The sequence below is a fragment of the Rhinoraja longicauda genome, chromosome 1 (genome assembly GCF_053455715.1).
Source record: "Rhinoraja longicauda isolate Sanriku21f chromosome 1, sRhiLon1.1, whole genome shotgun sequence".
NCBI lineage: Eukaryota > Metazoa > Chordata > Chondrichthyes > Rajiformes > Arhynchobatidae > Rhinoraja > Rhinoraja longicauda.
The window spans coordinates 31,013,377-31,027,127 of record NC_135953.1 but is presented as its reverse complement, the minus strand read 5'-3'; the positions used below and the strand labels follow the sequence as shown (position 1 = coordinate 31,027,127).

Genomic DNA, 13,751 nt, shown 5'->3' with positions numbered 1-13,751 from the left:
TTGTCCATGTCAGATCCTCTGTGATGTGGACTCCCAGGTATTTAAAGCTACTCACCCTATCCACAGTAATCCCATTTATCTCCAGTGGCGTGTACGTCCTCAGATGTTGAGCCCTTCTAAAGTCCACAATCAGCTCCTTAGTTTTTGTGACATTCAAGAGGAGGCTGCTGTCCTGACACCAGAGTGCCAGATCAGCCACCTCCTCCCGGTAGGCCTTCTCATCGTTATCGGAGATCAGGCCCACCACCACAGTGTCGTCAGCAAACTTGATGAAGGAGTTGGAGCTGAACCTGGATGCACAGTCATGTGTGTACAGGGAGTACAGTAGGGGGCTAAGGACGCAACCCTGGGGGGATCCTGTGTTCAGGGTGAGGGGGTTTAGATGTATGTGTCCCTATCTTGACCACTTGGGGCCTGGTGGTGAGAAAGTCCAGGACCCAGGCACACAGGGGAGTGTTAAGCCCCAGTTTCAGCAGCTTCTCAGCAAGTCTGATGGGGACTATTGTGTTGAAAACTGAACTAAAGTCAATGAACAGCATCCTCACATAGCCCCCCTGGTTGTCCAGATGAGAGAGAGCGGTGTGCAGAACCTGGGAGACCGCATCAACCGTGGATCTGTTCGGACGGTATGCGAACTGCAGTGGGTCCATGTTGCGAGGAAGGAGGGCGCAGATGTGCTTCTTGACTAGCCTCTCGAAGCATTTCATGACAACCGAGGTGAGGGCCACCGGTCGGTAGTCATTCAAACAAGCTGGAGAGGCATTCTTTGGCACTGGTACGATGATGGGTCTTTTGTAGCATGCAAGGACCACGGACTTGGCCAAGGAGAGGTTAAATATTGTGGTGAGCAGTGGAGCAAGATGAGTAGCACAAGACTTTTGTACTCGCCCAGATATACCATCTGGGCCTACAGCTTTCCTCATGTTCACACGCGTCAGAGCCCTCCTCACGTTGTGCTCGGACACCGAGAATGTGTGCACATCCCCAGCGGTGGATCCCCCTCCAGCCTCGCTAGCCAGCACGCTGGCGGTGTTGTTTTTAGACGGCGAGCTAGGGGTAATGTTGCCCGTCACAAATCGTGCGTAGAAGAAGTTCAAGTCATCAGCTAGGGAGGTGCCGGCACTACCGGTTGAGGGGGGGGGGGGGGGGGGCTGCACCGGTAGTTAGTTATAGTCCGTAGCCCCTGCTAAAGGCACCTGGTGTCCTGCTGCTCCATCTGCGACTCTATCCTATCCCTGTACCTCCTTTTTGCGTCCTTCACCACCCTTCGCAGTCGGTAGGACTCTACCTTGTAGTCATCCATATTGCCCGATGCCGGGCGGAGTTGTAAGCAGCGGTGCGAGCATTCAAGGCAATGTGAATAGACCTGTCCACCCAGGGTTTTTGATTAAGAAAGATACTAACCCTTACCGTGGGGGACGATGTTATCGGCTATTGTTGTGAGGTGGTGGATGACCTCAACTCCCACAAAAATGAATTTAAAATGCAAGTTTATCATTGTAGAAGAACCAGATGGCAATCGCTTAGAGAACTGTTCACACTTCCCGAGTTAAATGGGGATTTTGCAAAACACAATGAGACCGTTTTCGAGACTGGTTATCCAATTGGATTGATACATATGTTTTATACATATGTAAAAAGTCAGGACACATTTCCTTGAAGTCACCCGCCCCTCCCCCAGCAACCCCCTCCCCCAGCAGTCCCATTTTCTGGGAAGATCTGCGTCATTAGAGGATACCAGGATTAATAAACATTTCTAGCTGTCAAGGCAGGAGTTTAGATGAACCATGACACGCTCAACCAAGGCGCCCCCGGACGAGTTATCCGACCCCAATAAGTCTGAGGCGCGAAAATGCAGCCCGTCCAAAGCGGGCTTCGAGGACCCGGCGGAGCCTCCGAGGAGGTCGACGGTTCGCCTCCTCATGCACAGCTCGGCGATGTTTGGAAGGGAGTTCTGCTACGCTGCTGAGGCGGCTTTCGTGACCCCACTGCTGCTGAGTGTCGGACTGCCCAGTAGCCTTTACAGCACGGTGTGGCTCATCAGCCCCGTCCTGGGCTTCATCTTGCAACCTATCGCCGGCTCAGCGAGCGACTACTGCCGGTCCAGATGGGGCAGGAGGAGACCCTATATCTTGGCCATAGGGGTCCTACTCGTGATAGGAATGACCTTGTTTCTTAACGGTGAAGCGCTGGTGACAGGCGAGTAGCAATTCAACTTGTCGGATAAGGGGCATAGTTGGCTCTGACTCAATCATTCTTATAGAAGTTGTAATCATTGCAGGGTAATTTTAATATCCGTCAAGATTGAGAATGTAATTGTTATTTTTTTCGTGAAAAAAAATGAAAGTTATTTGCTTTTGAACCTGTTGCACAACGAATGGTTTATGGTGCAGAAGTAATGATGTTAACTATTATTACACTGAAAATCCAGATTCGTTAAAATAATGAAAAAAACTCAGATCTACGAAGGACACCGAGATTAATCAACTCGTTGAATTGTTGTTTTAGCTGTCGTAAGTAACAGAAGGCAGAGGAAAATGTGGGGAATCCTCATTACCGTCTTCGGCGTGGTCGTATTTGACTTCTCCGCAGACTTCATCGACAGCCCCGTCAAAGCCTATCTGTTTGATGTCTGTTCTCACCGGGACAAAGAGAGGGGCTTAAAGTTTCATTCACTGTTCACCGGTGAGTCCATTTGATTTAATCCTCTGAGTTGGCCCTGTGTAACTATCACGAGTTTGTCTTGGACTTCAACAGAACTCTCAACTCGTGATCTTGCCAACCAAGTGCAGAAGAAAACTAAGAGTTTCACTTGAATTGCCAACCAAGTGCAAAAGAAAACTTTTATTGCCAACCAAGTGCAGAAAGCTAAGAGTTTCACTTTTAAGCGCATAAAAATACATTGTGTTTATTATCCCTGAATCATCTTCACTGGATGATAACTATATGTTATCTTCGGGTACTGGCGTGGTAATAATTTAAGTCTATTTTTAAATGTCCGCCTTCATACACCCATGCCGATATCTTTAATGTGAAGCTGTAATGCCATCAGACAAGCAGTTCATTCACCAGGATGAAGGAGGAGGGAGGTGGGGAATTAATATACCTCCACTCTAAGGATTAGTGGGCAAAGCGGTTTTTTAAAATTGACTTTTGGTGTAAATAGGATGGACAGTCAGAACCTTTTTCCCAGGGTGGAAATGTCAAAGACTAGAGGGATGTAAAGGTAGAAGGGTTGGTTAGTAAGTTTGCAGATGACAAGATTGCTGGGGTTACGGACTGTTGGGAAGGCTGTCGAGATATACAACGAGGGTGTAGATCAGCTATAGAAATGGGTGATAAAGTGGTAGATGAAGTTTTATCCGAGCTAGTGCAAGGTGTTGTACTTTAGGGTTTCAAATGCAAAGGGGAAATATACAATTAATGGCATGACAGCATTGATGTACAAAAGGATCCTGGGGTCCAGGTCCATAAATCACTGAAAGTGGCAACACTGGTAGATAAGTTTTTTAATAAATCATATGGCATCCTTGCCTTCACGGGTCAGGGCATTGAATATAAGAATCAGGATATCATGATGCAGCTTTGCAGAACTTTGATCACTCCGCATTTGGAATATTGCATGCATTTGGAATATTGCATGCATTTGGAATATTGTATGCATTCCGGTCACACCATTGCAGGAAGGATGTGGGCGCTTTGGAAAGCACGCAGACAAGCTTTAGAGTCATAGAGTCATCGAGTGATACAATGTGGAAGCAGGCCCTTCGGCCCAACATGCCCACACCAGCCAACACTAGTTCCACCTGCTTGCCATTTACCAGAATGTTGCCTGGATTAGGCAGTATCAGCTACAGGGAGAGGCTGGACAGATTTGGATTAGACAATAGACAATAGGTGCAGGAGTAGGCCATTCAGCCCTTCGAGCCAGCACCGCCATTCAATGCGATCATGGCTGATCACTCTCAATCAGTACCCCGTTCCTGCCTTCTCCCCATACCCCCTCACTCCGCTATACTTAAGAGCTCTATCCAGTCTCTCTTGAAAGCATCCAACGAACTGGCCTCCACTGCCTTCTGAAGCAGAGAATTCCACACCTTCACCACTCTCTGACTGAAAAAGTTCTTCCTCATCTCCGTTCTAAATGGCCTACCCCTTATTCTTAAACTGTGGCCCCTTGTTCTGGACTCCCCCAACATTGGGAACATGTTTCCTGCCTCTAATGTGTCCAATCCCCTAATTATCTTATATGTTTCAATAAGATCCCCCCTCATCCTTCTAAATTCCAGTGTATACAAGCCTAATTGCTCCAGCCTTTCAACATACGACAGTCCCGCCATTCCGGGAATTAACCTAGTGAACCTACGCTGCACGCCCTCAATAGCAAGAATATCCTTCCTCAAATTTGGAGACCAAAACTGCACACAGTACTCCAGGTGTGGTCTCACCAGGGCCCGGTACAACTGTAGAAGGACCTCTTTGCTCCTATACTCAACTCCTCTTGTTATGAAGGCCAACATTCCATTGGCTTTCTTCACTGCCTGCTGTACCTGCATGCTTCTTTTCAGTGACTGATGCACTAGGACACCCAGATCTCGTTGAACATCCCCTCTTCCTAACTTGACACCATTCAGATAATAATCTGCCTTTCTATTCTTACTTCCAAAATGAATAACCTCACACTTATCTACATTAAACTGCATCTGCCATGTATCCGCCCACTCACACAACCTGTCCAAGTCACCCTGCAGCCTTATTGCATCTTCCTCACAATTCACACTACCCCCCAGCTTAGTATCATCTGCAAATTTGCTAATGGTACTTTTAATCCCTTCATCTAAGTCATTAATGTATATCGTAAATAGCTGGGGTCCCAGCACCGAACCTTGCGGTACCCCACTGGTCACTGCCTGCCATTCCGAAAGGGACCCATTTATCCCCACTCTTTGCTTTCTGTCTGTCAACCAATTTTCTATCCATGTCAGTACCCTACCCCCAATACCATGTGCTCTAATTTTGCCCACTAATCTCCTATGTGGGACCTTGTCGAAGGCTTTCTGAAAGTCAAGGTACACCACATCCACTGACTCTCCCCTGTCAATTTTCCTAGTTACATCCTCAAAAAATTCCAGTAGATTTGTCAAGCATGATTTCCCTTTCGTAAATCCATGCTGACTCGGAATGATCCTGTTACTGCTATCCAAATGCTCAGCAATTTCGTCTTTTATAATTGACTCCAGCATCTTCCCCACCACTGATGTCAGATTAACTGGTCTATAATTACCCGTTTTCTCTCTCCCTCCTTTCTTAAAAAGTGGGATAACATTTGCTATCCTCCAATCCACAGGAACTGATCCTGAATCCATAGAACATTGTAAAATGATCTCCAATGCTTCCACTATTTCTAGAGCCACCTCCTTAAGTACCCTGGGATGCAGACCATCAGGCCCTGGGGATTTATCAGCCTTCAGTCCCATCAGTCTACCCAAAACCATTTCCTGCCTAATGTGGATTTCCTCCATCACCCTAGGTTCTCCGGCCCCTAGAACATTTGGGAGATTGTGTGTATCTTCCTCAGTGAAGACAGATCCGAAGTAACGGTTTAACTCGTCTGCCATTTCTTTGTTCCCCATAATAAATTCCCCTGCTTCTGTCTTCAAGGGACCCACATTTGCCTTGACTATTTTTTTCCTCTTCACGTACCTAAAAAAACGTTTGCTATCCTCCTTTATATTATTGGCTAGTTTACCCTCGTACCTCATCTTTTCTCCCCGTATTGCCTTTTTAGTTAACTTTTGTTGCTCTTTAAAAGTCCCAATCCTCTGTCTTCCCACTCTTCTTTGCTATGTTATACTTCCTCTCCTTAATTTTTATGCTGTCCTTGACTTCCCTTGTCAACCACAGGTGTCTCTTACTCCCCTTAGAGTCTTTCCGCCTCTTTGGGATAAATTGATCCTGCAACCTCTGCATTATTCCCAGGAATACCTGCCATTGCTGTTCTACTGTCTTCCCTGCTAGGGCCTCCTTCCAGTCAATTTTGGCCAGCTCCTGCCTCATGCCTCTGTAATCCCCTTTGCTATACTGTAATACTAACACTTCCGATTTTCCCTTCTGCCTTTCCATTTGCAGAGTAAAACTTATCATGTTGTGATCACTGCCTCCTAATGGCTCTTTTACCTCTAGTCCCCTTATCAGATCAGGTTGTTTTCTCTGAAACACTGGAGTGCGCATTTTGACCTGATTGAAGGATATAAAATCATGAAAGGCATGGAGAAGGTAGAAAGTCGGAACCTAGAAAAAAACAAATACTTGAGGGCATAGCCTTAAAGTGAAAGGGGCACAGTTTAAAGGAGGTGGGTGAGGCAACGTTTGGATACAGAGGGTGTTGAGTGCATGGAACATGCTGCCAAGGTTGAGGCAAATACAAAAATGGCATTTATAGACTTTTGGAGAAACATATGGGTATGCAGGGAATAGAGGGATATGGATTATGTGCAGGTAGATAAGAATTGGTCTTGACAGCATGTTCAGCACAGATACTGTGGACCGAAGAGTCTCTTCTACTGCCATACCATTCTATTCTAGAGGGCATAGCTTTCAGATGAGTGGGATAAAGTTCTTATACATACAGAGAGTGGTGGGGACTGGAAAGTTCTGCCAGGGATGGTGGTGGAGGCAGATATGATTGTGGCATTTAAGAGTCCTTTGGATGGGAACGTGGATATATAGGGAATGTAGTGATATGGATCACAAACTGGCAGAGGAGATTAGTTTAAATTGTATTCGGTAACCTGTTACTCATTTGAGTGTAAATCACCCCAAGAGTGCCCCGACTCCCACCTTCACCCCTTCCCATCCTTAACTTTGAAAGGAAATCTGTAAATGTGCAAGCAAGAAGCAATCCATTGCTGCTAAAATTTGAACAGTAAATTTAATTCAGTAAATTCCTAAGCATACCAAATTGCCCATAACCAAAATTCTGCATCTTGCTATTCCCCTCTGTTACATTTGTCCACGTTCCATGCTTAACTGGCCTAGATCTAAGATTTTGAAAGAAAGTGAAGCAGTCAGTTGGAAACATAAATGAAACACTTCAAGGAACAAATGGAGAAAGGAATGTTAACTATTTTGTTATTGGTATTTTTATACTACTTTTATATCACCTTCAGAGAAATAGAATGTCAGATAAAATAGCAAAGTAAAGATTTTGAGTGATTTTTGAGAAACGTTTTGGCAGATCATGAGTTTATACAAAGACTTTTACAAACCCCAGTATCATTTTAAATGACTAGTCAATGGTTGAACAGATGGATAAGTAAACCTTTCATTTTCAGCCATGTATTAGATGAAATATCAAAAGGAACTGGGATTCAATGGGACTTTATCCCTCTCTTAGACTGGGAAGATGCTTGATGAATTGTGAGGCACCCTAACCCAACTTTGCCAACCACATTGGAAAACCGCTGCTTGCAGAGTGAACTATGCAAAACATGGAAATATTACCACTTATCAACTGGGGATCTGATCATAGTGTTTGGTTTAGATTAGTTAAAACAGACAAGGGAATAAGAGTGAAAAATGTTACCCATAGAGTGCTACAGTGTGGAAACAGACCCTTTGACCCAACTTGCCCAACAATGTCCCAGCTACACTAGGACCACTTGCCTGCGCTTGATCCATTTCTCTCCAAACCTGTCCTATCTATGTGCCTGTCTAACTGTTTCTTAAACAATGGGATAATCCCAGCCTCAACTACCTCCTCTGGCAGCTTGTTCCATACACCCACCACCCTTTGTGTGAAAAAGTTACCCCTCAGATTCCTATTAAACCTTTTCCCCTTCACCTTGAACCTATGTCCTGTGGTCATCGATTCCCCTACTCTGGGCAAGAGACTCTGTGCATCAATTCCTCTCATGATTTTGTACACCTTTATAAGATCACCCCTCATCCTCTGCACTCCATGGTATAGAGACACAGCCTACTCAACCTCTCCCTATAGCTCTCACCCTCTAGTCCTGGCAACATCCTCATTAATCTTTTCTGAACCTTTTCAAGCTTGACAATATCTTTCCAATAACATGGTGCCCAGAACTGAACACAATATTCTAAATGCGGTCTCACCAACGTCTAGTACAACTGCAACATGACCTCACAACCTTTATACTTAATACTCTGACTAATAAAGGCCAAAGTGCTAAAAGTCTTTTTGACCACCTTATCTACCTGCGATTCAACCTTCAAGGAACCATGCACCTGCACTCCTAGATCCTTCTGCTCTACACCACTACCCAGAGGCCTACCATTTACTGTTTAAGTCCTGTCCTTGTTCGACGTCCCAAAATACAACACCTCACACTTCTCTGCATTAAATTCCATCAACCATTCCTCAGCCCGTCTGGCCAATCAATTCAGATCCTGCTGCAATCTTTCACAACCATCTTCACTATTTGCAAATCCACTCACTTTTGTATTATCAGCAAACTTGCTAATCTTGCCCTGTATGTTCTCATCCAAATCATTGATATAGATGACAAACAGTAACGGGCCCAGCACCGAACCCTGAGGCACACCACTAGTCACTAGCCTCCAGTCTGAGAAGCAACCTTCCACCATCACCGTCCGCTTCCTTCCATGGAGCCAATTTGCTATCTCTCCTTGGAACACATGCGATCTAACCTTCCAGAGCAGCCAACCATGCAGAACCTTGTCGACTGCCTTACTGAAGTCTATGTACACAACGTCTACAGCTTTGCCCTCATCGACCTTATTGGTCACATCTTCAAAAAATTCAATCAGATTTGTGAGACACGACCTCCCACGTACAAAACCATGCTGACTATCCCTAATCAGCCCTTGCCCATCCAAATGCATGTAGAACCTATCCCTCAGAATACTCTCTGGTAACTTACCAACTACAGATGTTAAGCTTACCGGCCTATAGTTCCCAGCATTTTCCCTGCAGCCCTTCTTGAAAAGAGGCACAACATTTGCCAACCTCCAGTCTTCCGGCACCTCTCCTGTTTTTTAGGACGACTCGTAAATTTCAACCAGAAATTTCCCGCAATTTTTTCTCTAATTTCCCGCAATGTCCTCAGATATGTCTGATCAGGCCCTGGAGGTTCGTGTACCTTCATACACGACAGCCCCTTCAATTCTTCTTTGACGGTAACCCTGACTGCTCTCAAGACACTTCCATTGACTGCCCCAAGTTCCTCCGTCCTACTGTCTTCCTCCTTGGTAAATACAGAGGAGCAAGACTCTTTGAGGATCTTGCCCATCTCCTGTGGCTCCACGCAGAGGTGACTGCTTTGGTTCCTGAGAGGTCCCACTCTCTCTCTAGTTACCCTTTTCCCCCTTGTGTATTTACAAAATCTTTTGGGATTGTCCTTAATGCTACCCGCCAGAGCTATCTCCTGGCCCCTTTTTGCCCTTCTGATTTTCTTTTTTAGTTTACTCCTTTGTTCCTGAAACTCCTCCAGGGATGCACTTGATCCCAGCAGCCTTTGTCTGTCCCATGCATCCTTCTTGTTTTTGACCAATGCCTCAATTTCCCTCGTCAGCCAAGCATCCTTATGTTTGCCTACTTTGCCCTTCTCTCTAACGGGAACATACATATCTTGAGCTTTCGTCAGCACACTTTTAAAAACATCCCACTTGGCCGAAGATCCCTTCCCCTCAAATAACCTGCTCCAGTCAACTTGAGCGAAACCTTCTCTCATATCCTCAAAGTTGGCCTTACCCCAGGTGAGCATTTTAACACGTGGACCCTCTCCGTCCCTATCCATAACAATCTTAAACCTAATCGAATGTGGTCACTGGTCTCAAAAGGCTCCTCCACCCACACCATTAACTTGCCCTTCCCAATTTCCCAATACTAGATCCAGCATTGCCTTCTCATGTGTGGGGGCCTCTACATGCTGCTTAAGAAAACCCTCCTGAACACATTTGAGGAATTGCACCCCATCTGAACCCTTCACGCTATGATTTTCCCAGTCTATATTGGGAAAGTTAAAATCCCCTACTGCATTATACAACATCCCCTACAACAACCTTATTTGACCTGCAGCTGTCTGCACTCTCCCGGCACATTTGTTCTTCTAATTCCCATTGACTATTCGGGAGTCTGTAGTACACCCCCAACAAAGTGATCATCCCTTTCTTGTCAGTCTGAAGAAGGGTCTCGACCTGAAACGTCACCCATTCCTTCTCTCCCGAGATGCTGCCTGACCTGCTGAGTTACTCCAGCATTTTGTGAATAAATCGATATATTGTTCCTCAGCTCCACCCATATAGCCTCACAAGACGAACCATCCGTAATGTCACCTCTGAACACAGCCCGGACATCCTCCTTAAGCACCAATGCAACCCCCTTCCTCTTTCTCCCTCACCCCCGTCTCTCCTAATGCTCCTGTACCCCAGAACATTGATCTGCCAGTCCTGCCCCTCCCTTAACCAGGTTTCAGTCATGGCTACAACATCCCAGTCGCTTGTACCCATCCATGCCCTAAGCTCATCTGCCTTACCCGTCAGGCCCCTTGCATTAAAATACATGCAGTTTAAACCAACCCTCCTTCCTTGCTCACCGCCTTTCACCTGCCTATTCTGTCCATTAACCTTTCCCATACCACCCTCCATGCCAACTTCTGGCCTCTCACGTGCCTCTGTCCCACCCCCCTGCCAATCTAGTTTAAACCCTCCCGTGGAGCATTTGCAAACCTGCCCGCCAGGATGCTGGTCCCCCTCCAGTTAAGGTGCAACCCGTCCCTTTTGTACAGGTCACTCCTGCCCCAAAAGAGATCCCAATGATGAAGAAATGTAAATCCCTGACCCCTGCACCAACTCTTCAGCCACACATTCATTTCCCCCATCTTCCTATTCTTACTTTCACTAGCACGAGGTACAGGGAAGCAATCCCGAGATCATTACCCTGCAGGCCCTGCTTTTCAGTCTTCTACCCAATTCCACAAACTCGTGTTGCTGAACCTCCTTCCTCTTCCAAACTATATAATTTGTGCCAACATGCACAACAACCTCCAGCTGCTACCCCTCACTCTGAGGATGCCGTGCAGCCGCTCCGAGACATCCTGGAACCTGGCACCTGGCACCCAGGGAGGCAACACACCACCCTGGAGTCTCGACTGCTACCACAGAATCTCCTGTCCGCACCTCTGACTATCGAGTCCCCCACCACTACGGCTCTGCCTGACATCACTCTTCCCCTGTTGGTGTCATAGCCCTGGCAGCCACTCAATCTTGTTGTGTCGTCCGCTCCCAAGAGGGTGTACCTGTTTTCAATAGTGTTTCCTACACCTTCGCTCTCCCTGTATCCTTCGTGTGACAACCTAACTGCAGGTCTTGTCCAAGGAAACTCTCGTTTTCCCAGATGGTCCTGAGGTCATCCAGCGGCTGCTCCAATTCCCTAACACGTTCATTCAGGAGCTGCACCTGGACACATTTTCTGCAAGTATAGTTGTCAGAAGCACCAGCGGTGTCCCCGACTTCCCACATCCTGCAGGAGAGACACTGTAACAACTTACCTGCCATTACTTCAGTCCGCAAAATCACAAATGAGACCCACTCAGATTTGAGTGCAACCTATTCCTTTCTCTGGTACCGAGAGCCTACTTCCGCACTGCAATGAGTCACAAGTTTAAAATATCGGGGACACACAGAACCGATTCAAGTGCAAGTCAAGTCAAGTTTATTTGTCACATACACATACAAGATGTGCAGTGAAATGAAAGTGACAATGCTTGCAGATTGTGCAAAAAATTACAATTACAGCATAAAAATTAAAATTAATACAGAAAAAAAATGTAGTCCCTGGAGATATAATAGTTAACAGTCCTGATGGCCTGTGGGAAGAAACTCCGACTCATCCTCTCCGTTTTCACAGCATGATAGCGGAGGCGTTTGCCTGACCATAACAGCTGGAACAGTCCGTTGCTGGGGTGGTAGGGGTCCCCCATAATCTTGCTTGCTCTTGAACTGCACCTCCTGATGTATAGGTCCTGCAGGGGGGCGAGTGTAGTTCCCATGGTGCGTTCAGCAGACTCTTGAGCCACATTAAATTAAGGTTTGTCTCTATGGATGCTCAATGGACGTTGTGATTTTTTTGCTCTAGTACTACAGTTATTAACTTTTGAATTTTATGTTCATCTGTATGTTATTGCATTTATTGTTTGTGCATTGCTTCATTATCGGTACATTGTTACATCGGTACATCGGTAAATTCATTGTTCCATTATCGGTACATATGGCAATTAAGCACTATTGATATTGGACTTCAACTCTCTTGACTTGAGGTCGAATGTTCCATCTCAGGTAGTCCCATAGCAGTACTTTGATGATTATTGGATAGTCACTTGAAAATACCCCATAAAATATGGGTGAAGCTGCTTTCCACAAAGAGTAATGGGGCTCTCATAACACAGGGAGCAGCTTAGGAGATCAGTAGATGTATTAAGGAAAAAATAACTACATTCATGAAGGTTTAAAGAATCATAGAACATGTTGTTTAGTGCGAATGGCGGTGGAAGGCTCATGTGGGTATAGGCACTAACATGGACCTCTTGTGTTGAATGTGTTTTTTCAGCACTATAACTGTGATGTAAAAATTTGTAAAACAAAATTGTTGATCATGTGCTTGGAAAGAGGCTCCTAGTGCAAATGATTAAAAGGTGTGCACTACACAAAGATTGCCATGACTATCTGCATGCCAAAGCTAGAACTAATGAGCAAAGGGGAGAGATTTTTGCCTATTGCTGAAAGCGATGTGGAGTTGGCGGAGGGTTTGTGCTTCTTACCTGCAGCTACCTATGAGGATCCAGACTATCCTTGCTGTCTTCCTCATCTGAATCCAGACAAGGAAGCTACCTATTGCAAACAACCACAGTAGCAGTTAAAAAATTACCGCTGGCTCTTCAAAAATTACAGCAGGCTCTTGATCCGTTGTGCAAATGGGGTGAGGAATGGCTAATGGAGTTTAATGCGGATAGGTTCAAGGTGTTGCATTTTGAGAAGAAACCTGGCCAGGGCCTTCACAGTGAAGGCCTTGGGGAGTATTGTAGGACAGAAGGATTTTGGAGTATATGTATTTATTCACAAAATGCTGGAGTAACTCAGCAGGTCCGGCAGCATCTCAGGAGAGAAGGAATGGGTGACGTTTCGGGTCGAGACCCTCTACAGACATGGTTTCCTGAAAGTAACATCACAGGTAGAAAGGTTGTTCAAGAAGGCTTTTGCTACATTGGCCTTCACCAGTAAGGCTATTGAGTCTAAAAGTTGGGACGGTATGTTACACTTGTACAAGGCATTGGTGAGGCCAAACTTGGAGTGCTGTGTTCAGTTCTGGTCACCCTGCTATTGAAAAGATCTCATGAAGCTGGAAAGTGTGCAGCATGCCTGGATATGACAGGCTGAGCCATACGGAGAGGTTGGGCAAGCCATGACCTTATATCTTGGAGTGCAGGAGGCTGGGCGATTGTTTAGAGGTGTATGAAATCACGAGGGATATAGATAGAGTGAGTGAAGTCAGAGAGTCAGAGAGTTGTGAATCTGTGGAATTCTCTGCCTCAGAAGGCAGTGGAGGCCAATTCTCTGAATGCATTCAAGAGAGAGCTAGATAGAGCTCTTAAGGATAGCGGAGTCAGGGGGTATGGGGAGAAGGCAGGAACGGGGGACTGATTGAGAATGATCAGCCATGATCACATTGAATGGCGGTGCTGGCTCGAAGGGCCGAATGGCCTCCT

At 45.9% G+C, this 13,751-nt stretch overlaps 1 protein-coding gene across 1 annotated transcript in view; it reads left to right on the top strand.

Annotated features, from left to right (window-relative positions):
• Positions 1–1,787: 1,787 nt before the first annotated feature.
• slc45a2 (solute carrier family 45 member 2) overlaps positions 1,788–13,751 on the top strand; it is a 50,046-nt gene continuing 38,082 nt past the window's right edge. Inside the window, exons 1-2 of the mRNA XM_078396105.1 lie at positions 1,788–2,199; positions 2,509–2,685. Of these exons, the coding sequence (XP_078252231.1) occupies positions 1,788–2,199; positions 2,509–2,685 (589 nt within the window). The remainder of the gene's footprint in view (positions 2,200–2,508; positions 2,686–13,751) is intronic.